Source organism: Crocodylus siamensis, chromosome 2 (genome assembly GCF_052110815.1).
Source record: "Crocodylus siamensis isolate JL-2025a chromosome 2, ASM5211081v1, whole genome shotgun sequence".
NCBI lineage: Eukaryota > Metazoa > Chordata > Crocodylia > Crocodylidae > Crocodylus > Crocodylus siamensis.
This window is the reverse complement of record NC_143396.1, coordinates 80,338,927-80,362,536: the sequence shown is the minus strand read 5'-3', so window position 1 is coordinate 80,362,536 and position 23,610 is coordinate 80,338,927. Positions and strand designations below refer to the sequence as shown.

The following is a 23,610-nucleotide window of genomic DNA, read 5'->3' as shown; positions in this document are numbered from 1 at the left end:
TATGCTCAGAGACATCTTCACAGCCTTGAAGAGATTTACAGTCAATGGCCCCAATCTTAGAAACATGTATGAATGTAAATACCTTCAGTCATGGATATTGTAATTAGCAGCCACATTGGTCTCAGTGAAAATATTCACGATGAGTAAAATTATTTGCATGTAAATATTTCTTGTATTAGCAGATAGGTTTGCTGGGCTGTATGTATGTGTGCTTGTAGAACATAACATGGAAGAGTAAAAGAAAAGTCTCTTCCTTCTTTTAGCCCCATAACTAAATGGTAAGGATATTTGACCAGGAAGCATGACACCCAGGTTCTACATTTGCCCCCTCCCCCCCCCACATCCAGTTTGAATGAGCATCTTCCACTTCCTAAAAAAGTCCTCTCACTACTGGCTACAGTCTTATATTGCCCAGACCACTGTCCAGGCCTCTCTTTGAAGTTGGCCCATGTGAGAGACAGGGAGAAAAGATATGTGGAGCTATAAGCAAACCAGAGAAAGGGTGGCTCGGTGACATGGATGTGGCCCTGAAAGGGAGACATTCTGGATCCTGGGGCCTGCTCCCATGGCTTTTCTGTTCTTTGCATTTAATATTCCTTTAAAAAGAACAAACAGCAGGGATATAGTTTCTGCCCTTCTGGGCAGATTTGTCATAGTATTAGTTTTATGACTATAATTCACACTTCGCAACATAATATTGTAAGCCATAATTTTCCTTGCATCTGATATCATAATATAGCTGGATAGAACCTGTGAGTTAAAGGTCCCATAATAAAATCTGTGGGTTCCCAAGAAGTCATGAATTTATCCAGAAATAAAGAACACCAAAAAACAAAACAAACAAAGCCTTTACCTTTCTTCAATGCCAGGTTACTAATCACCAGACATTTCAATCAATAATTCAACTACAGATTGCCTTTAATTATCACATCATTTTTTAAAAAACCCTCAGATTTTGGTGCGTGTATGAAAAGCTTATTAACTCAAACATTTTTCCAGGTCAGAAATAATATAAAGATGTAAATCAATTTCACTAACAGATTTCCTATTATAAAGAATCACTATGACATTTCCATAATGTCATATTATAAAAAGATTATATAAAGATTGTAACTGATTAAGGAAAATACTAAATAATAATGTTCCTAATATGGATCACTGAGCTACTGTATTATCTGGCAGTAAAATGTTTTTAATACTCTGAATTCATTGAATACACACAAACCCCAGCTAATATAACTGTTCAACTCAGAAAACAAGTTCAACAATTCTACTATATGTAAAAAAATAACAGAAAGGTAAATAATACTCAGTGCTCTTGTATATTTCTAGATTCAGTATAGCTATCCATATAAATTGTTAATTAATATAGATGCAAATATAACTTACTAGATAGTAAGTTAAGCTTACCCCCCCTCCCCCCCCAAAAAAAGTAAGTCTGACTGGGTGTGTTTACACAAGATGATAACTGCACAGTAGCCTAATAACACTGCGCAGTAGCATGCCAGGCAAAATATGTGCTAATACACTACTGTGCAGTAGTATTAGGCTACTGCACAGTAAGCATCACTACAAACCCATGCACCAGCACTGCTGCACAGTAGCATGAGTTACTCCACATTGATTTAGTCCCTGGTTATCCAAGTACTAAACTTAATGAACCATAACTATAGCACATTAATAAACATGTTGATGCCCCACTGAATGGTAAACTCTCCCTAAAATAGTCCACAGATAACATTTGTAGACTCTCTTAATTTGGAATTTTCAATTACATTTCATTAAAAACTCAATTTTCCCCTAATGAAATTCTGGAAATTTTTTAAAATAATTTTTATTGGAAATTGCATAATGCAGTGTTATAGAATTTTCATTGACACTGTTTATGCTTTTTGACTAGCTACAAAGCTAATTGATTTATTTTCATGGATTTTGAGAAATGAAAAAATGTAGTTGTAATTTTTGAGGAAAAAGTCTAGCTTTATCTGCTTGATGATATCCTGCATCAAAGCCCATTTATACTTTTTGATCCCTATAGGAACTCTCAATTCATGGCTAGTTACAAAACCAGTAGGTTATTAATAATAATAATCTTCTAAATGGGTACCATTATATTGCACCTGTGGTTATTAAAGCTCTTACCATAATTTTATATTCTATTTCTACCCAACTTTTCCCTTAAATTAATTTCTTTCATATTAAATTAAAAGTTTGTTGAGGCAGGAACCATATGTATGGTATACATATCTTTGCATATGTATTCTACACAGGACACAAGACTCAATCCTGACTTTACTTTCGTAGAACCCAGAAGGACCAAATATGTTACTGCTGCTATTAGTTATTACTAACTGCAGTCCCTGCCACAGTAACCATAAGCAATAGATGTGGTATATATTTCTAAAGAAGATCAAGGGGTCACACATATACCATTAACCCGTTTTGTTATATTTTGAACATGAGGCATCTTGTTATGCATCCAACTTTTCCTCTGATACAGTCTTCAGTCATCAGGACTTGTGTGTTCAATTTGGGCCTCCTCTACATGTACAGGTAAAGGCACATGTGCCAGATGTGTATGGCAAGAGGTGCAGTTGTAGGATCATGCATTAGATCCCATCTCCCCTTATTGCTGGTGCAAGGGGAGCATGATCCTGGGCTTCCTGCACTAGCAAGAAGTTATTCCCCGTGGCTGTGAGCACCCCCAGCTGGGTCCCAACACCAGGAGGCATGCTTCAGGAACTCAACGTCCACAGCTGCAGGACTCATCTCTAACATTCTTTCACCTACATATTTATTTTGCTTCCTCTTCTCTTACCCAAATTCTGGTCAAGCAAATGCAAATACATGCTATATTATATCATCATTAAACACTTTAGAGCTTACTACAAGTCTAATTTTCAAGGTTTCTCTTTCACTCCTGTGTCAGTATGATTTCAATGCTTTAGTTGAAGCGATGAAGTTTGACCAAACATTGACACAATGCTAACAGAATATATCATCTACAATACATACTTGCAATTAAAATGCTAGAATGCAAATCAAGTGAAAAACCTTTTGCTCTACACACATTAATCTCTGACTTCGTTACTATTGCTCTGAAATGTAGCTTTACCCATTTGACTCTCAGTAACTCCAAAAGTAGTTATACTCCTACTCATTTCCTGACCCAATACCATAAAGATTATTAACATTAGAGTTTTGATTTAATAACATAGTACATAATTTTCATTTTTCCTTTTCAAATAGGAAGGAAGCACATTTCTTCTTGCTTCCAGCAACAATAATTCCTGCAATTCCTCTTGAAAACCGAATTCTTCCTGTAACTCCAGTAAAATCAATTGAGTTCCACCAGGGATGAACTTGCCCCTGAAATATCATTAAAAAACTTGGAATCATATCAAATTTATGAAGGGGTATTTTTGAGACATAAAGCAAAATAAAAGTTATTTATAATTCAGTAATTATTCATCCCTTATTACCTTCTCCTGATAACTGCTCAGGCAAGTTTGGAAGTTTAGTAAGTAGCACTAACAACCAGTAACAAGCTGGTGATCACACATAACCTTCCACCACAAAGCAGAATCATAGAATCAATGAGTTGGAAGGGACCTAGACAGATCGAGTCCGACACCCTGCCATGGGCAGGAAGGAGCACTGGGGGGTGGGAGGGGTCATAAGACCCCAGCCAGGTGCCTATCCAGTCTCCTCTTGAAGATTTCCAGGGAAGGTGAGAGCACCACCTCTCTGGGAAGCCTATTCCAGGCTCTGGCCACCCTTACAGTGAAGTAGTTCTTCCTAATATCTAACCTAAACCTATTCTCCCTCAGCTTGTGGCCATTGTTCCTGGTGAACAGACTTTCCCCGAGTCCCTGCTGCTGGCCCCTGATAAGGTTGTAGGCAGCCACAAGATCCCCCCTCAGTCTCCTCTTGCGGAGACTGAAGAGATTCAGGTCCCTCAGCCTCTCCTCGTAGGGCTGGCTACGGAGGCCCCCCACCATACGAGTGGCCCTCCTCTGGACCCTCTCCAAGTTCTCCATGTCCCTCTTGAAGTGCGGCACCCAGAAGTGGACACAGTACTCCAGCTGCAGCCTGACCAGCGCTGCATAGAGGGGGAGCAAGACCTCTCTGGACCTGTTAGTGATGCCCCTGTTGATGCATGACAGGGTGCGGCTGGCTCTGCCTATTATTTCATCGCATCGGCAACTCATATTCATCCTGAAGTCAATCATGACTCCAAGATCTCTCTCTGCCTTTGTGCTGCTGAGAGGGTCAGCCCCTAACCTATAACCATAATGCTGGTTCCCTCTCCACAGGTGCAGCACTCTGCACTTGTCCTTGTTGAACCGCATCCTGTTCAGATCCTCCCACTTCTCTAACCTATCCAGGTCTGCCTGGATGCGGTCCCTACCTGCCGGTGTATTTACTTTACCCCACAGCTTGGTGTCATCAGCGAACTTGAACAGCGTGCTCTCAACACCCTCGTCCAGGTCGCTAATGGAGATGTTGAACAGCACCAGCCCAAGGACCAAGCCCTGGGGGACTCCACTGCCCACACCCTCACAGATCAACATTGACCCATCCACCACCACCCTCTGGGTGCGCCCCTGAAGCCAGTTTGCCACCCATGTGATTGTGCATTCATCAATGCCGCAGTCCCCCAGCTTGCCCACCAGAATTGGGTGGGACACTGTGTCGAAGGCCTTCCGGAAGTCCAAGAAGATGACATCAACTTCCTCCTTTGCATCTAAGCTTTTTGTTACCCGGTCATAGAAAGAGACCAGGTTGGTCAGGCAGGATCAGCCTGGCACAAACCCATGTTGGTTACCCCTCAACATCACTTCCCCTGCAGGGCTCTCACAAATGTGGCTTTTGATAATTCAGAGACCTTCCCCAGGATAGAAGTGAGGTTGACTGGCCTGTAGTTGCCAGGCTCTTCCTTCCTCCCCTTCTTGAAAATAGGAACCACATTGGCCCTTTTCCAGTCCTCAGGGACTTGGCCCGAGCACCAGGAGTCCTCAAACAGCTGTGTCAATGGCTCCGCAATGACACCAGCCAATTCCCTCAGCACCCGCGGATGAAGGTCATCCGGGCCTGCCTACTTGGATACATCTAAGCCCTCCAGGTAATCCTTAACTATGTCTGAACTAACAGTCGGGGGACTCACATCCTTCCTGGGCCTCTCTACACTATCACCCAAGAGCACCCCATTGTCAGCGGACAGGAACACGGAGGCAAAGAACTTGTTAAAGAGTTCTGCCTTCTCTCGCGTGTCCATCACCAACTGCCCTGCCCTGCCTTGCCTTGTAGGGGTCCAATGTTACCCCAAGACCCCTTCTTGCTACCTATATACTTGACGAAGGACTTTTTGTTATCCTTAATCCCAGAAGCTAATCTAAGCTCCAGTGCTGCTTTAGCCTCCTTTATCAAATCCCTACAAGCTTGGATCAGGGAGGTGTACTCCTCCTTTGTCCCTGCCCCCTGCTTCCACCACCAGTACACTTTTTTCTTTGCCCTCAGGCCAGCCTGGATATCCACACTCAGCCATGAAGGTTTCTTGGACCATTTTCCCGCCTTCCTGCGCAGTGGAATTGCGTCCTGCTGCGCCCCAAGGATCGCCTCCTTGAGGAAGGACCACCTTTCCTGGACCCCCATACTAGCTACCCCCTGGGCTCCAAGTGCCTCCCTGACTACTGCCCTAAGCACATCGAAGTTGGCTTTCCTAAAGTCAAGCATTTGCACTGTGCTATTTACTCTCCCCACCTTTCTCTGAATAGCAAACTGGATCATTTCATGATCACTGTCCCCTAGCCTCTCTTTTACTAGCACCTCCCCCACCAGGTTGTCCCCAGAGGCTAACGCCAGATCCAGTATGGCGTTTTCCCTAGTGGGCCGGATGAGTACCTCCTGCATGAGGTGTAGGTCCTGTACGCGCGTCACGAACCTTTGTGAGTGGCTAGACCTGGCCGACTGCTCCTCCCAGTTGATGTCAGGGTAATTCATATCACCCATGACCACAACATCCTTTGCATGCACAGCCTCCTCAAGCTACCTAGAAAATTCCAGATCCAGCTCTTCCTCCTGATGTGGTGGCCTGTAGTAAACCCCTACCCCAGATCCCTCTCCCCCCACCCTCCTTGAAGTTTGACCCACAGGGTCTCAGTTAAGCCTTCCTCTGGTCCTATTTGGAAGGTAGAACTAGTATACTGTTCCCTAACATAGAGAACAACCCCTCCACGTTTTTTCCCCTTCCTATCTCTTCTAAACAACCTATAGCCCTCTATGTCTAATGCCCAGTCAAATGTTTCATCCTACCATGTCTCCACTAGGACAACCAAGTCGATTTTACTACTTGCAAGCAGGAGAGCAAGCTCCTCCTGCCTGTTCCCATGCTCCTTGCATTAGTGAAGATACACCTTAATCCCCCCATGGGAGCCCTGGGCACCCCACTACCTGAGAGACAACCAGTCCCTTGGTATATACCTGAGCTCTTACCTGAGCAGGTCCTACACCTTGTTGAGTTTTTTCTTGCTCCTGTGGATCCCCATCCTCCGACAAACTTAGTTTAAAGCCTGCCGGAGGAGGTCAACTAGCCTGTAAGAAAACAAATTCTTACCTTTGGGGGAGAGATGGAGACCATCACGCCCCAGGATGCCCTCTGATCTGAAGTGCAGGTCATGGTCCAGGAAGTCAAATCTGGCGTGATGACACCAACTCCAGAGGCGCCGGTTCACCTCACAGATGCAGGCTTTCTGCCACTGACGGCATCCACTAACCAGGAAGAGGGACAAAAAGACCACCTGGGCCCCCAACTCTCTAAGCTTGGCCCCCAGAGCCCTGTAGTCATCCATGATCTGTCCGGACTACTCCAGGCCACATCATTGGTTCCCACATGGATGAGGACCATAGGATAGTAGTCGGAAGGCTGGATGAGGTCAGTGAACTTCCCTGTGATGTCCCCAATCTTGGCTCCTGGGAGACAGTACACTTCTCTCACATTGGGGTCTGCGTGGTGGATGGGTCCCTCCATTCTTCTTAGGGGGCAATCCCCTATGACGATGACCTGACGTCTTTTCCTCTGGGTCACTGGATGATGCTCAGTTGGTACAGATGATGGCTTGCTGGATGAGGGTGTGGCTTCCTTCCTTCCTTCTTCCTCATGCCCAGTCTCCTCCAGTGCTGCCAGGGCCACATACCTGTTCCCCAGTTGTACTGGGGTGACAGTTGATGCAGCTACATGCCACTTGCGATGCCGCCTGGCCCTGGAGGTGACTGTCCTCCATTCACCTCCTGCAGACTCCTGGGTGGTGACAGCCTGGGGGGACGGGCCCTGCAGAGAGAGAAAGTACCTATCAATCTCATCCTCCAGGGCCCTGATCCCCCACAGCCTGCTCACTTCCACCTGGAGCTCTCTCACCTGCCTCTCCAGTGCTGCAATCCTGGCACAGGTGGGACAGGTGAGAGAAGCCCCTACCTCCGCATCCCCCCCCGGCCCCAGGATTGAAAATGTAATGTAATCTAAGGACCTAAATCACCATTCATAAATTAGTATTTCAAAAAAACTCTCGGTCTTATTTTACACCAGGGATGGACAATTATTTGGCCTGGAGAGCCACTTAAGGAGTTTCAGTGGGCTGTGGGGAGGGGGGTAGATGCTGGCCCAACCTGATGTTGGGCGGGGAGGGGCTGCTGATCCAGTTCAGCATGGCAGGTAGTGCTGACCCAGGCTAGCATGTCAGGGAGTTTGCTGACATGGCCTGGTGGGGGGGCTGCCAAACTGGCCCAACATGGTGGGGGGACAATTGGTCCTATCTGATTCTGGGCTGTCCACCTCACACTCACTGCCAGGGGTGTCAGCACATGGGGTCTCAATAGAGACTGGCCCAGGACCTTCACAGGCAAGGCGTGCTCAGCTGGGAAGTTGGGATAGGGCTGCAGGCAGGTGGGGAGCAGTATCTGGGAACAGAATGGTGGGGGCAGGACCAGGATCACAGGGCAGTGACAGTATGGGGCTGGGGCCCAGGGCAGAGTCATAATCCACTCCACGCATGTGCCTGTAACAGGAGCCAGTTCTGCAGGCAAGGATGTGTGGGAAGTAGGTTGTACCTTTGCCCCAGGTCCTGGCCCCACGCTGTCACTACCCTGTGATCCTGGCCCCAACCTAAGCCCAGTGCCTGCCTGCCCACCCATCCTGCTCCTGGACACCACTCCCTATATGCCTATGGCCCCACCCCATCCCCCTGTCTGAGTACGTCCTGCCCCCAAGGATCCCAGGACAGTCTCCACGAAGATCCCACCTGCCCACCATTTCCAACCAGTGCCCCCAGTGGTGCATGTTGGGCAGACTGGCAGCTGGGCAGAGTGAGCCACCACCAAAGGGGCTGCTGGGAAGCCCAGTCCAGCTGCCACACTGCTCTTGCCCTGCCATACATCCAGGGGCAGTGGGACCAACCACATGCATCACAGCCTAAGCTGCCTCTTGCACCTGGGCCAGGTGGGGACAAGGGACCGACCATAAAATCCCTTGGAGGGCCAGATCCAGCCTGTTGGACATATTTGCCCACCCTTTTTTTATACAGTCTTTCTGAGCACATGTATTCTTCAAATGTTCATCTAATGGCCAGATTGTAAACAACCATTCCAATAACAGAGGTTACTAACATAAACATGACAATTTAATCAGCATCAGGCGGCCACACAAACACGACCTCCCAGGCCCAGCTATAAATTCAACCTATTTTTCATTAGATTAGATTTCATTTTTATCTATTTTACTGATGCTTTCAAGTCTATTGCCCTTGAGAGATTTGGTAATCTATCCAACAATAATACAGAATTACTTGACTATTCACCGGTGGTACACTGGCAAATGAAAGATACAGAAACACGGTAAATATTATTGATGTTCACAAATACCAATGTAATATTACTCTGAATTAGGTTCTTCAAGAAATATGATGAATACATTCAAAATAAATATGGTATCTTGCATCCCACTGACCAAAAAGAGTATAATCTAGAAATTTTCTCTGGTTTCCTTTCCAGGTTGTGAAAAGGATATGTTGATTGATATTCTAACACAGCGTTGCAATGCACAAAGACTTATGATTGCAGAGGCTTACAGAAACATGTATGGGAGGGTATGTATTTGAACTTTTTTGCACTTGTAACCGTGCTATACATATTGGTGTTTTCTTCAGGTCATTTCCTGAAACTAAATTTCAGCCATACAAATGTATTGCCACAGGACAGACACTGCACAAACCAGGACACAATCATTTCATTCATAGAACAATTAATACAACTAATGATTTTATATCATCATTTGCCACCCATATGGTAGTAGAATTTAAACACCCTTGTTCAGACATAAAGAACAAAGAATGAAGTAAGATGGAAAGTTTTTTTTCCCATTGTTCATACACTTTGTTCCTCAATAACACTGCACACAGTTTTAGGAATTATTTCTGTTTCTTGCTCTGCCATTGACCCAAACCACTCAAATACATTTTTTGTGCTGTATCATATTTTTAAGGTAGTCTTTGGAAGCATGCAAATAGAAAGGAGTATGGCCCATTGTATAAAGTATCAGGTTTGTTCTTACAGCCATGGGCAACTGGATCCTCTTGAGTCTGGGGGGCACATGTCCCCCTAGCAACCAGTCAGCAACCGGGGGGGGGGTCCCCTTGTGGCCAGTCGCATAGACAGAGGGGTTCTCCCATGGCCAATCTCACTCACCAAAAAGTGGCTGTAGCACTTTGGGAGGGGCCGTGGGACTTCCAGAAGTGGCTGCAGCTGCTGCTTCTAGCAGCCCCACTCCCCGGCCAGCGCTCATGCACCACCTGGGAGCATGGTTGCTTCACCTGGTGGCCCTGCTCCCTGGCCAATGCTCACGGGGGGGGGCACCAGCACTCCCACCTGCCACCCCTGTCTGTTGCCTAAGAGGCAAATGCAATCATCAGGGGGTACACCAGTGCTCTCAGGGGGTGCACGTATACCCCTGTGCACCCCCTACACGTCACCACTGCTTACAGCTGCCATATATTCTCTTGCCTCCATTCTGCCACTGACTAATTTTGTGATGTCCAGGCATTTCACTTAAGCTGCCTGTGCCTCAAGTCATTATCTATACTCTGGAAATAATCACTGTCTGAAAAAGGTATGAGGATGTTTAATTATTTCATGTACAGTGCTACAGAATTTGAGACATATCAAAGTTCTCACTTTCAGAAATGATGTGACCATCACCAGTATCTACACTGTCATATGAGTTTTCTTATCATGTATGAGAGCCAGAAGCTTGGTAGCTTAGAATACCGGCCAAATACTGTATTTACTCACATATCACATGCACCTTTTAACCCCAAATCAGCCTCCATTACATAATTAGGGTCTTAAACTAAGGGGCTGATGCTGTAGTCAGAATACAAGTACCCTGCTATGATTCCTGCTCCACATTGCAGCAGCAGTAGCATTGCCATTCAGGCATCTGAAGGAATGAGTTACCCTAATGGCTCATTGCTCTTCACTCCACAGACATTAATTATTGTCTCTCCTTTTTAGAAGTCTTGGTTTTCCACTAATCAGGCTAACCTTTCTTAGGGTTATTTTGCTGCCCACTAGTTGCTTTTGATCTCCCTTCTCCTATTTCACTGCTCTAGAAATTCTTTAACTCTTTTCAAAATCATAGATCCACCCATGCAAACCAGTATTCAGCAACGGCTAGTGTTTCAGGCCGTGTACAGATGAAACAACAGGCATGTGTGCACGACACTTTAAAATGGGTAAAATACTTTTGCATTGTTTTAATGGTGTTGGTGTTTGCATGCCTCAGCAGCATATTGCACATTAATTCCAGCTGATCTAGGAAATTTGGCAGTGTAATGCACCTTTAATGACTTGGAGCACAGCAAACTAAAACTCCTCTGAGGAGTTCCCAGTGCTTCCCTCCATGGCTGCAGTGCCCTCCATGGCTGCAGGGCAGGTGCTGTTTTTGGGGGGTGGGCTGCCACTGCTGTAAAGGGAAGCACCAACCCCGCCCCCCACAACCCAGGGACTGCTCCGCCCACTGGCAGCTTGCCCTCCCCTTCCCACTGGAGAGGCAGGTAAGCGGGACAGGGTGTGTGAATGACACAGTGGTTTAATCAGTCCTAAATTGAAGCAGTGTTTTTTAAAACCCACCACTTCAATTTAGGGCCCCCATTTCATCTACAAATCCCCTCAGTTTTTAGTTAAGAAGGAAAGGGGAAGTGGCTCAGCAGATTAGATTCTGTCCCTGCTACAGACAGCCATATCTCTCAAAACAAATATGTGTTTTCTTTATTTTGCCTTTCCAAAAAACAAGGTGCATATCTTATTTGAGGTCATGATATACGCAAGAAAATAAAGCATTATTTTTTCAATCCATTTACTTTTAGAAAAATCATATATATATAGATAGAGAGAGAGAGAATCTCAGCAATCCCTCTGAGTCAAGAATGATTGACTTCTATGACAGCTGATTCAGGATTGACAGACTTGCAATTCAGGCACATGTTTCCATGCTGGGTGGGTAGCTCTGGTTTTTTTATTCGATCTGCAACACATTGTTTCTGCCGCTCCCACTTTTCCATCTTCTGTTGTCATCATAAGGCTTCAAAGTACTGAGATCCTTGCAGAAATCTCTCCCTCTATTTGGGGTAGTCCTGGCTGATAGTCTCCCATGAATTGATGACATTACATTTTTTCAAATTGGCCTTGAGAACATCCTTGAAGCAGTTTTTTTGCCCTCCTCTTGAGTGTATGCTTTGACTGAGCTGAGAGAATAAAACTTGCTTTGGGAGTCTGGAGTCAGGTATCTGTATGATGTGGTTAGCCCAGTGAAATTGATGTTGGATGATCATCACTTCAATGTCCATGTTCTTTGCTTGCATGAGGATGCTAATGTTGCTGTGTCTGTCTTCCAACTGGATTCAACAGAACTTCCTCAGGCAGCATTGATGGTACTTCTGCAGTGACTTCAGGTGTCTCCAGTGGATGTTGACCACATCTCAGCTCTGCACAGTAAGCTGGGGTTCATGTCTGCTTGATAAACCATGAGTCTGGTTTTGGATCTGTTGTTGCAATCTTCAAACCCCCATTTCCTCAGGTGTCTGAAGGTTGCACTTGCACTTTTAAGGTGATGTTGCATTTCTTTATTGATGACAGTCTTCTACAAGAGATGGGTTCTGAGGTATAGGAAATATTCAGTGTTCTCATGGCTAAACTGGAGACTGGGACTGCTCATTAAGAGCTTGTTGATGGAGGACCTTAGTCTTCTGAATGTTAAGCATCAGTCCCATTTTGTTGTATGCCTCAGTAAAGACTTCAATGATTGCCTGAAGGTCTGCTTACAAGTGAGCACACACTACAGCATCATCAGGGTAATGGAGCTCAATGATTAAGGTTGGGGTAGTCTTGGTTTTGGCTCAAAGTCAGCTAAGATTAAACAGTTTACCATCCATTCAGTAGTTTAGCTCTACTGACTGGAAGCTTGTTGGTGGTCAGATGTAGCATCGCAGTAAGGAATATCAAGTGTTGGAATGATGACACAGCCTTGCTTCAGGATCTGTGATAGATCTTTTACTGCTCACACACCATCCTGGAGCAGGAAAAGAATAGTGATGAATTCAAGTGGGCATCCATACTTCAGAAGGATCCTCCACAGAGCTTCTTGTTTGATAAAGTCAAAAGTTTTCATGAAGTCAAATAAGGCCATGTAGAGATGTTTATATTGTTCCCAGCATTTTTCCTGCGGCTGGTAAGCAGTGAAGATCATATCAGTTGTGCCTCTTGATGCCTTAAACCCACACTAGAATTACAGGAAGAACTCTTCAGCAAGTGGAAGGAGAGGATTCAAGGGGGTCCTCACAGTGATCTTTCCTGTGATGGACAGCAAGGTGATTCCTCTGTCATTTCTACCGTTGGATTTGTCTTCCTTCTTTAAGATTGTCATGATCATGGCATCCTTGAGATCATCTGGGATTTCCTCCTCATTCTAGATCCTTAAGATGAAGGCATGGAGCTGCTATGTGAGCTCCCCTCCGCATTGCTTGAAGGTTTCAGTGGGGATTCCATCAGCTCCGGATGCCTTGTCATTCTTCATCTGCTTAACAGCTTTCCTCACCTCATCAAGTGTTAGAGGGATTCCAAGAACATTTTTTACTAGAGGTTGTGGGATTGAATTGAGAGCACTCTTGTCAACAACAGCCTTGATTGAGAAGGTCTTCAAAATGTTCCTTCCAACAGGTGTTGATGGTTCCTCTTTCCTTGGCCAGGTCTTCTCCATCCTTAGGTCTGAAGGGGGTTGGCCCCTCAGTGCTCAGACCATAGATGGTTTGGTGGCACTGAAAAAACCATGTCATGGATGTCAGCGAGATGTTGAATCACCTTCAGCTTGTCTTCCCACTATCTATTCTTCATATCACAGGTCCTCCTTTTGACCTCTGCCTTGGCTTGTTGGTGATTCAATTTCTCTTGCTAGGAGTTGATGTCATTCTGCCAAGCACAAAAGGCCTTGTTCTTGCAGTCAATCAACTCTTGGATCTCCCAGTCATTCTCACCTAACCAGTCTTAATGTTTCCTGGTAGAGAATTCAAGTGTCTCTTCACAGGAGCTGGATTGGTGGATTTGAAGGCTCTGCCAACATCCTCCCATGGTTATTGATTAGAATTCACTAGTTTTTCATTAAGGCACTGGTGAAAGAGATGTCGCATGATTAGGTCCTTGAGTCCTTTGATGTTGATCTTTCATCAGCATTGCTTCTGCTGCAGCCATCATTTGGGAGCCAGTTGGAATGACATAATCGAGTGGATGAGTCGGTGATTGGTCCAGCATTTGTTAGGTCATAGTATTCCTCTACCACAAGAACAACAGCAGTTTGTATATGTAAAAAGGAAGGCAATGTCTCCTAGTGGTTGCACACTGAACTATATACCTGCGTTCAATTTCCAGCTCTGCCACTGGCTAACTGGGCAAATCACTCAACTGTCTGTACCTCAGTTTTCCTCTCTTGACATTTATTTAGGCTACAAAACCCACCTATATTCCCAGAGTTTGGAGGAATGAGGGTTGGTATTTAGAGAAATAAAGCAGTACTCTTTGGTCTTGATTTTAATATTCAGTTGGTTATTTTCCAGTGTGTGGGGAATAAGAGGTAGCTATTTTTGCTAGCATTATTGTATTTTTTAAAAGGTCATAAATACAGAGCCTCAGATAGATGTATTTTGTGTTATTTCCAAAAAACAAACAATGTTAACATAGCTAATCTCACCTTTTTGTGTTTTTGTTATTCTAGTGACTTATCATTGAAATCAGTACACATATAAGTGGTATTACTTGAAGTGTTAAGTGGATCCCATTACCATATTATGTAGGTACCTCATAATTGAAATGTATGTAGGAGGTAGAGAAGTGCTATAGCTTCTTTTTACAAATGGGAAACAAATCTGTAGAAAAGCTAAGGCGTGAGCCAGCAAAGGACTTAACCACTGAACAAGTTTTTCCTTTTATTCTATCTATAGTAGTTTGCCATAAGAATCTGCTTTTGTCAAGCATTACAAAACAAACAAAAGGTACTGTTTAAGATAAATGTCATTTTGGGCTAATCTGTTTAAGATATCCCACTGTCTATCCAATGGCACACAAGACATCGATGTGGCTAGATCCAATCACCTTTGACTTCTCAGCCTGAATGGCTAAATACCCATTTATAGCTTAGGCTGCTGGTTGGAAACCTTTGTCAGGAGTCTATAACAGTGGTTTTCAACCTGCGGTCCATGGACCACTGGGGATCTGCAGACTGTGTCTAAAGGGTCTGTGAAAGATGCCCATGATCATTCAAAAGTATGTGAATACGCAAGCTTACAATTCAAGGGGGTCTGCATCTGCGTTCAAATTTTCCAAAGGGGACTGTACTTCCATTCAAAAAATTTTAGAGGTCCTCAAATTAAAAAAATTTGAAAACCACTGGTCTAGAATGAAGCTTTAATTCATAACACTAGCTTTGGCACTTTGCTGCAGCTCTAACTTAAAACTACCAATACATTTTGGAATAAATCAACAAATTAAGAGAGAGAGATTGATTATCTAAAATTAGACTGCCAAAAATTATAGCTTTTATTAAGCTATATTTACCAAGTTTCCTCATTTCAGGAGTACATGAAATCCACAGAAGCAAGTCTATATTCCTGTGCAATATTTCTACTTTGTTTTCATCAAATGCTCCCTGCCTTTTCTCTGAAATTATACCTGAAATTAGTTTGATCACTTTAACAACAAAGCATTTAAACATTCATGAGTTTAACCATCTATTGCTATACCTCTCAGGTCTTTATTTCAGTAATCACATGTCCAGAAAAAAATGAGAGTTGGTTTTCAGGGACAGAATGTATGCAATATGGTTTGAGATTTTTCATAATATTGAGGGATAATTATTCTCATGTCTACTTAATTGAACAGTTTGGATTTTCTTTTTAAACTCTGCAGTAAACAATACATAAAAGAAAAATTCCCCTAAGACAGCGACTTCTACAGGAAGTTTATACTGAGTTTGACAGTGAAAGCATATTATGATGTTGCCCATGACCATTATTTGTTCAGCAACTCTGAGCCCGCAAAGGTTGGGGAATATAGTCCTATAGAAAGTTTGGTTTAAATATATCTTCCTTTTCCCACCTAGTGGTGACAGCTTTTTTGGACCTGCCAAGTCAATGGCTGCAGCTTTCATGATATGGGTTAAATAAAAATGTAAAAGGGAATCTAAGCTTTCATTTTTAAAGAAATGCTTTAGCCCTTTTTCAGTATAAATCACTTACTGGTGTTTAAAAGGATCAAGCAACTGGACCCCATTTTTGCAGTAACACAAGTTCATTATTTTCACCACCCCCCATGCCTAATAGTAGACTTAATACAGAGAGTTAATGTTCTCTGTTCAAATCAGGCCACTATATAGACTATATAATATGAAGAGTTATGCTCTCTCTTCAAATCATTTTTAATGTAGTAGCCACTCTCCTTGCAGTGGGAAACCATTTATTTTAGCATTGATATGAATTAAAAAGGCAAAATGGGACAAATTAAAAATAAAAACTGATAAAAGAAAAAGTAAATCCTGAGTTGGCTGATTAATATATACTTTCCGAGTTTGCACTATAATTCAGACAGATGCACAAGCCTTGAGAGTCCTCTTTTTAATTAGCCTTTAAGGATTCGGCATAGCAGAGAAAATTAGAAAATGTTAATAATGACAACTTACAGTTGTCTTTTCTTATTTTTCATTACTTCTTTCCATTTACCCTGGTCCTGATTGCAGGGGGTAATATTTAATTAGTCTCCATTTGTATTATTAATCCATTTTTTCCCCAGGCGTGCTGTCAGCAGTGAAAAGTCTTAATGAATTAATTTCCATTCCACGTGTGATTTACTGGCTGTCAAATGTATCTATTGTGCATTCAATGAAGATTACATATTGTTTCTTCATCATAAATTTCTTGTTTTAATTTGTATGTCTCTCTCTTCATTGCTGCTCTGCCCACTAAGTTAATTATATTCAGATATCCTGTGGTTACTTTTGATTATTCATCTGAGAGAGAGGCTTTTGTATTAATTGTGTTGTTATTTCGTTTATACTATTTCACCATTCGCTGGTTGTTCTCTGGGTAGTAAAAGTCTACTTTCCCATTACACAAAGAAGTACTTATGACAAGGTGCATTGGAACAAACATCCTTTCTAATCATTTTAATTTAACCCACACTTCCGGTTCTATGCTTCTATGATTCTAAGTTTGAAAAACTGATTTGAAAATAGCAAAAATACTAGTGTTGAGATTCAAGATTGAACATGCCTCTAGGAAATGCTGAGTTATAAGCTTTTTATATAGCTCCAGTTCAGACCCATCTCTCATGAACATGAAGGGTCACCAACCAGCTGAAATTCTGTGAATTGTAATTGTATATACCTTGCCTCAGTAAAATTATTTTTAATTTAAATAATAATAATAAAAGATGCCTATATAGGACCATAGGTGCCCTAATCTATAAGCAGTACTACAAAATCCCACCAGCACTAACAGGAACTTCACTTGCCAGCCACCTACAAAAGTCCTGTTTAACACTTCGTCTTTTGGGCAACACACTCCCCACTCCCACCAAAAACCCAACTGAACAAGTATCTACAACTTTCAAAAAAAAAAAAAAGAAAGAAGAAAGAAAAGAAAAGAAGCCAATATACATGAAATACAAAATGTTTTGAGTTTTTCTATTTGGGAAAAACTGATAATTTATTTTTAAAAGAACATTGCATTCCTAAAGAAAATCATATAAAGCATGCAAAGCAGCAGCATCTAGTTTCCACAGTGGAAGGCTGTCAGCTGAGGCTCTTCCCCCAAAAACATGTGATCCTTTCTAAAATAATTTTTCCCCTTCAGTATTTTGTGTGTCTGAGCATTGTAAACATCAGCTGGGGAGACTTATATGTACATCTACAGCAGTGGTCTCCAACCTTTTTAAGCACAAGATCACTTTTTCAATTAAAGTGCAACCCAGGGTCTACCCCAAAGAAAATGTAGAAATACCAGTTTATGTTTATGTTATATAAAGCTGAGATCAAGTGCTTAATATACATACTTATACATTTTCCCTACTTACCGAGTCTTAGTGACTTGTGACTGCACATCATGCCATCTGCCAGTGTCTTGAAGTTCCAGTTGTAGTTCGAAACAGCTTGTCACATGCAGTCCTGCAGATGGACCAAGGCAGAGCCGCGATCTATAGCCTGAATTCTCCAGGCAGGGGCGCGCAGGCAGGGGATTGTGGCTCTGCCCCAGCTCTTTGCAGCAGTGACAGCCTTGTCTGGAGCAGGGGCAGAGCCACAATCCCCTCCCTGTGCGACCCTGCCCAAAGTGTGCAGGCTACCGATTGTGTCTCTGCCCTGGCTTTGGAGCAAGCTGCCTGCATCCCAAGTTCCCAGTGGCTCCAGAGCAGCCCCCTGCCATGCATGCTGCCAGTGTGACTCAGGCTGGTCTGCATGGCAACCCCAGCCTGAGCTTTCCCACACAGGTGTGCTTAGGGTCTCCGTGCAGACCGGCCCAAGCCGTGAGGGCAGGGGCTGCTGGGAAATGGAGTCTGGCTACCCAGTTGGAGTACTGCGTCCGGTTTTGGGCGCCGCACTTCAGGAGGGATGTGGACATCGAGAAGGTCCAGAGAAGGGCCACTCGCATGATCAGGGGGCAGCAGGGCAGGACCTACAAGGAGAGGCTACGGGACCTGAACCTGTTCAGCCTCCACAAGAGAAGGCTGAGAGGGGAACAGCAGGCTATGGGACAGTACCTGTTCCCCCTAGCACTACTGGGAGTAATGAGGAACAAGGGCCATAAGTTGACTGAGAGTAGGTTCAGACTAGATATCAGGAGGTGCTACTTCACAGTCAGGGCGACTAGGATCTGGAACCAGCTTCCAAGGGAAGTGGTGCTCGCTCCTACCCTGGGGGTATTCAAAAGGAAGCTAGATAATCACCTAGCCATGGCAGGGAGTCGGACTTGATGATCTGCTCAGGTCCCTTCTGACCGTACCAACTATGAAACAAGGTATGTACAGTTTTAAGACAAAATTTGTATTACATATAAGCTCAATTCAACCTGGAGAACTCCTCTCTTTCTTTTTGTCCCCTGTGACCACACACCACTACACACTTTTTGGCTACAGTGCACTGCTTATAGTCTCCAAACAGAAATAATTGCTCATTTTCTTTTGATTATTGGAATGATTATGATTTCTACATACCTTCTGATTACTGCAATAATCCTGCTTATATTTCTTTTCAAGGATTTGATAATGGACCTGAAGGAGAATCTTTCTGAACACTTTAAAGAAGTTATGGTTGGCTTGATGTACCCGCCTGCATCCTATGATGCCCATGAGCTCTGGCATGCCATGAAGGTGCTTGTCTAATTCAAACTTACTTGGGCTCTAAGACTAACACCACCAACTCACATCTGTTCAACTGATGTTTACACATAAGTGAATGATAAGCTGTTGGAAAGGCATTTTTTTAATATACTGGGATATAAACAGTGTTTTATAATTTATTTCTTTGTTAAAGGTAATCTAAATAATGTTTTCGCTTTACAAAATATAGCAGAAATTTAACACATGAAGTACAATCAAGTAACCAAAGAAAATAAAATATTTATACAGTGAAATTTAAGATCTTGATATCACAAGCCACACATGAGTAGGCCTTTAGAAAACTATTCATGAAACTAAACAAGTGTATGAACACTGCCATTACTCTTTTGTAAAATAATGACTAGCCCCTCAAATTTAACTGAATTCCTATTTTCAAGAAAAGAATCCCTTTTACTTTACTGAGAAAGCCTTGCCAGACAGTAAAATAAGTGACCACATTTTTTTAACATCCTAAACAGCTGATACCAAAGAACATTTAGAGCTATTGATGTATTTTTTAAATGATGGGCTATAATAATCTCCTCACTTGCAAACCATGGGCAGCATCAGAAGTGCTGTTTTTATTATCACTAGTGACAGAACAGGCAAATCCAGAAGCTGTCTGCATTTGGATCAAATTCTTGCTTTCTTGTACTTCTGCATCTTGACCTTGGAGTTGATAGGGGAATTCACATGCTTAAAATAATATAGCACATGCAGAGGCTTTCACACCTCTGGCACCTTGTTTGAAATGCAAAATAATCACTGACAATAAAGCGGGGGGGCGGGGTGTGTGTGTGTGTGTGTGTGTGTGTGTGTGTGTGTGTGTGTGTGTGTGTGTGTGTGTGTGTGTGTGTCAAAATAGTATAAGCAGCCTGAATTATTTGAACTCAAACATGTGAAATGAAGTCAAAGCCCTAAGGGAAAATGCAAGACTGCACTGGAACGATGAAGTACTTTGTGAACATCAAATACTTCCACAAACATCACAAATCACAAAAATCTACCAAATAAGTCCAAAAGAGAGCCTGAAAGTGGTGTTAAACTCCATTTCATATTGTTTTAACCAGTGATTCTCCACCAGGATAGATCCTTTTAAGGATGCTGTGGGGTGCTATGCAATATTAGCACTGTTAGGTATGTAAAAATCTATGCCCGAATCGCAAGATAAACTCAAGAGATTTCAAATAGGAGTCCATAGTGTTAAAAACATTTCTGACTTGTTCAGGTCATGGAGTTCTTTGCAACAGATAAACTGCTCTGTTATTTTTCTGTAGTAAAAAATGAGTGAAAGCAAAGAGCTGACATTTTCTGAGGGGTGCCTTCAGACTAAAAATGGATGTCTTGAGTCTAAAAAAATTAAGCACCATTGGTTTAAACCCTTAGTATCAGTACAGACAACATGCTTGATGTTTGCATTTGTTTTCTTACCACTTCCTTAAATGCCAGCCAGGGCTTCATTTATCACTAAAGGTGAAATTCATCCCAATGCATTTTCCCTAGTGGTTGGGCACTGCCTGACTCACCATACTGCCTTTAATAATCGGGATATTGAAATTAAAATGAAAATTATGAATGCATAAGTGCTTGCAAAATTGAGTTCTGATACTAATATAACTGTAGGTGATCAGTAACCCCTGTCATACCTACACTACAAAGTTTTGCTAGCATAGCTCTGTAGGCTGGGGAATGAAAAGAGCACCCTCTGCTAGCTGACATAGTTTATACCAACAAAACCCCAGTTGTAAGGAAAGCTCTGCTGGCAGATGGAGGCTTCTACCCACTCAGCTTCTGTTGTTCGTGAAGCTAACATAACTAGAATTCACGGAAAAAAACCTCTTTCCACCATCATATGCTACATCTTTACTAGGAGACACTGTTGACATAGGTATGCCAGCATAGCTATAACAGCAGACACTTCATAACATCCACAAATCCCTTGAAAGGAAGGAAATCAGTACCTCCATTCACAGAAAAATCACGCAGAAAAACAGGCTCTTTTAATAACAACTAGCATTTTTCACTACTCTTGATAGATGTACTACTACATTGAATTGGGAAGCATTATTTCTACCAGTAACATCTCTCCTTGTTTGTTTCTCTTCCTGGCAGGGGGCAGGCACGGAAGAAAACTGTCTAATTGATATATTAGCCTCAAGATCAAATATGGAGATCTTCCAGATGAAAGAGGCCTACTCAATGCGTAATTTTTTTTCTTTTTTTGAAATTATATAATAGCAAGGGAGAATTTGGACTAATTGTGCTCTGGACACAACAGCATGGCTGTGACTTCAAAAGATGAGTTCTGAAAGATAAATATTTTCCCTCTTTTCTTGTTGCTTCATGAAAATTGTGCCAAAGACTCTGAAGCTAGAAGTAGAAATCAATTTTAAAATATTCATAATTATTTTTAGATATTGAGCATTGCCTGACACATTTGAAATTCTTCACAGCCAGCAGCTGCCATTTTTTTATATATGTCTATAAGAAAAGTAGACTTTTTGGGGCTGCTTAGTAGTATCTCACAGGTTTCACACTAATTAGCACTTTAGGCATGCTCCTATAGAGGTACTAGTCAGGTAAAACACCCACTGAAGGCTCTTGCCAGGGCTTCAGGACTTCAGGCCAGGTCTTCAAGGGTATTTAAATGCCTGAGGACTCAGACAGGAGACATGTTAAATTTGCAAAAGTGCCTAAGCAGGTTAGTGAATTAGTGAAACTGCTTTAGCAGTTTTGAAAATCCCATAGGACACCTATTTACATTTTTAAGCACATAAATACCTTTGAAGACCTGCCTCATGTGATCAGTAAGTTACTATACTAATGATGTTGAAAAATTGACAAAGGTCAACACATTGCATGTAATTTTTTCCTATTTATTCATCTCTATTTCTGAATCTTAGTCAACATTTTCTAGAGCATATTTAAGTGTCATACTAATTGGAAATGTAATTCAAACTTGTTTTCACCATAGAATACAATAGTGATCTTCAGCAAGATATTTATTCGGAGACTTCAGGCCATTTCAGAGACACACTTATGAACCTTGCACAGGTACTGTACAAACTAAAAATATTTTTTATACTTCTAAAGAAATACAGAACCAATTTCTGATAATGTTCAGCAATCGTCAAACCTTAAGCTGACTATTCTATGCTAAAATGCATTTCCTGAAGAAGAGGGCAAAAAGCAAAAGTGGAAAAGATTTGAATTTGAATTTTGTTACCTGCATTAACTTTACCTTTGGCTTTCTGCTGTAGCCAAAGGTCAACTAAGTATTTTCATAGATTTCATAGATAGATTTCATAGATTTCTAGAGTCAGAAGGGACCTGGTAGACCACCGGGTCCGACCCCCTGCTCCTGGCAGGAAAGAGTGCTGGGGTTAGGTAACCCTAGCCAGATACCTGTCCAATCTCCTTTTGAACGTTTTATTTTATTGAATAAGTCTCAGGAAATTGTACTGCTGATTCTGTGCTCATTCCACTGCTTGTCCAAAAGGGCCTATTTTTATGTCCAAATGCTCTTTTATTTCATAAACTTCATTTTTTCTTCATTAATGGAGTACACAGTCTATGCAACAGTTTGTACTTTGTAGAAAAGAGGTAAAAATCTGATCTGCCTGTATAAGATTATTAAACACATTTTTATGTCCCTTCTGGAAAAAAATCATATTCTTTGTGCTGAAAATACATGAAAAATAACATACAGTCTATACTGTGATAGTCTGTTAGGCCAGAGAAGTATCAATATTATATACACACTGCCTGATACTGCAAAGCAGGTGACCTCACTTATGAGATACCAAATGTTCTCATTCTAATTGAAGTTATTACGCAGAAGGCAGTATCTCAGAGCTGGTGCTCCTGTCTTTTCAAGATCAAACTTTAAAAGGCAATGCCATAAGACAAGGTGCAGAGAACACATGAGGATAGTGAGTAGTAATATCTGGACAACCAGTACAGAGAACAAATGAGGATAGTGAGTAGTGACATCTGGACAACCAGAGAAAAAAGGTACCTTTACAGCAGTACCAATTTACTTTGTATTTATTTGGTATTATTACAGCTTAAAATTAAAAACATTTAAACACTTAAAAGCACTTAAAAGCCTGAAAAGTCTGAACTAGGGGCTTTGTACTGAGTGGCTCAAAAGCAACAGATGCACTGTCAGAAATGAACATATTCCTACATTTATTTTTTACAAGCAGTCACACAAATGACTGTTGGCATATGGAAATATAGAATGTTGCAGCCACAGTGGTTAGCAGCACATTTTTGTGGGATCACCTACAGCTGAAAATTTGACACTATTTCCATTATATTTTTTTACATTAAAAGAAAATTGGTTTTTAAAGTCAAGCAGCCAAAAGTTATGAAATACTAGAATTAAGGTTACTGTGTAATTTTAATTTGACTCTCTTAGGCATAGGCATATACACATTTTTCCACCTGATCTCTGCTTCACTGAGGGCGCATCTACACAAGCGAATCCTCTGGAATGGATTTACTCTAGAGCAAACCCACCCTAGTTAGGTATCTATACATTCAAGGAAGCAAGGTCAGATTTGCTATCTCCTGGTGGGGGTTGAGAGATTGCTCCCTGACCTCAGGAGCTGCCTGCTTCTGGGTCAGGCTCCACCACTGGAG

The 23,610-nt window shown here is 42.3% G+C and overlaps 1 protein-coding gene across 1 annotated transcript in view; it reads left to right on the top strand.

The window, feature by feature from the left end:
• The window catches only part of ANXA10 (annexin A10), a 45,012-nt gene that overhangs the window by 1,034 nt on the left and 20,368 nt on the right, over window positions 1-23,610 (top strand). The window contains exons 2-5 of the mRNA XM_090034715.1: window positions 9,046-9,140; window positions 18,841-18,954; window positions 21,076-21,166; window positions 21,938-22,017. Coding sequence (XP_089890841.1) covers window positions 9,046-9,140; window positions 18,841-18,954; window positions 21,076-21,166; window positions 21,938-22,017 — 380 coding nt within the window. The remainder of the gene's footprint in view (window positions 1-9,045; window positions 9,141-18,840; window positions 18,955-21,075; window positions 21,167-21,937; window positions 22,018-23,610) is intronic.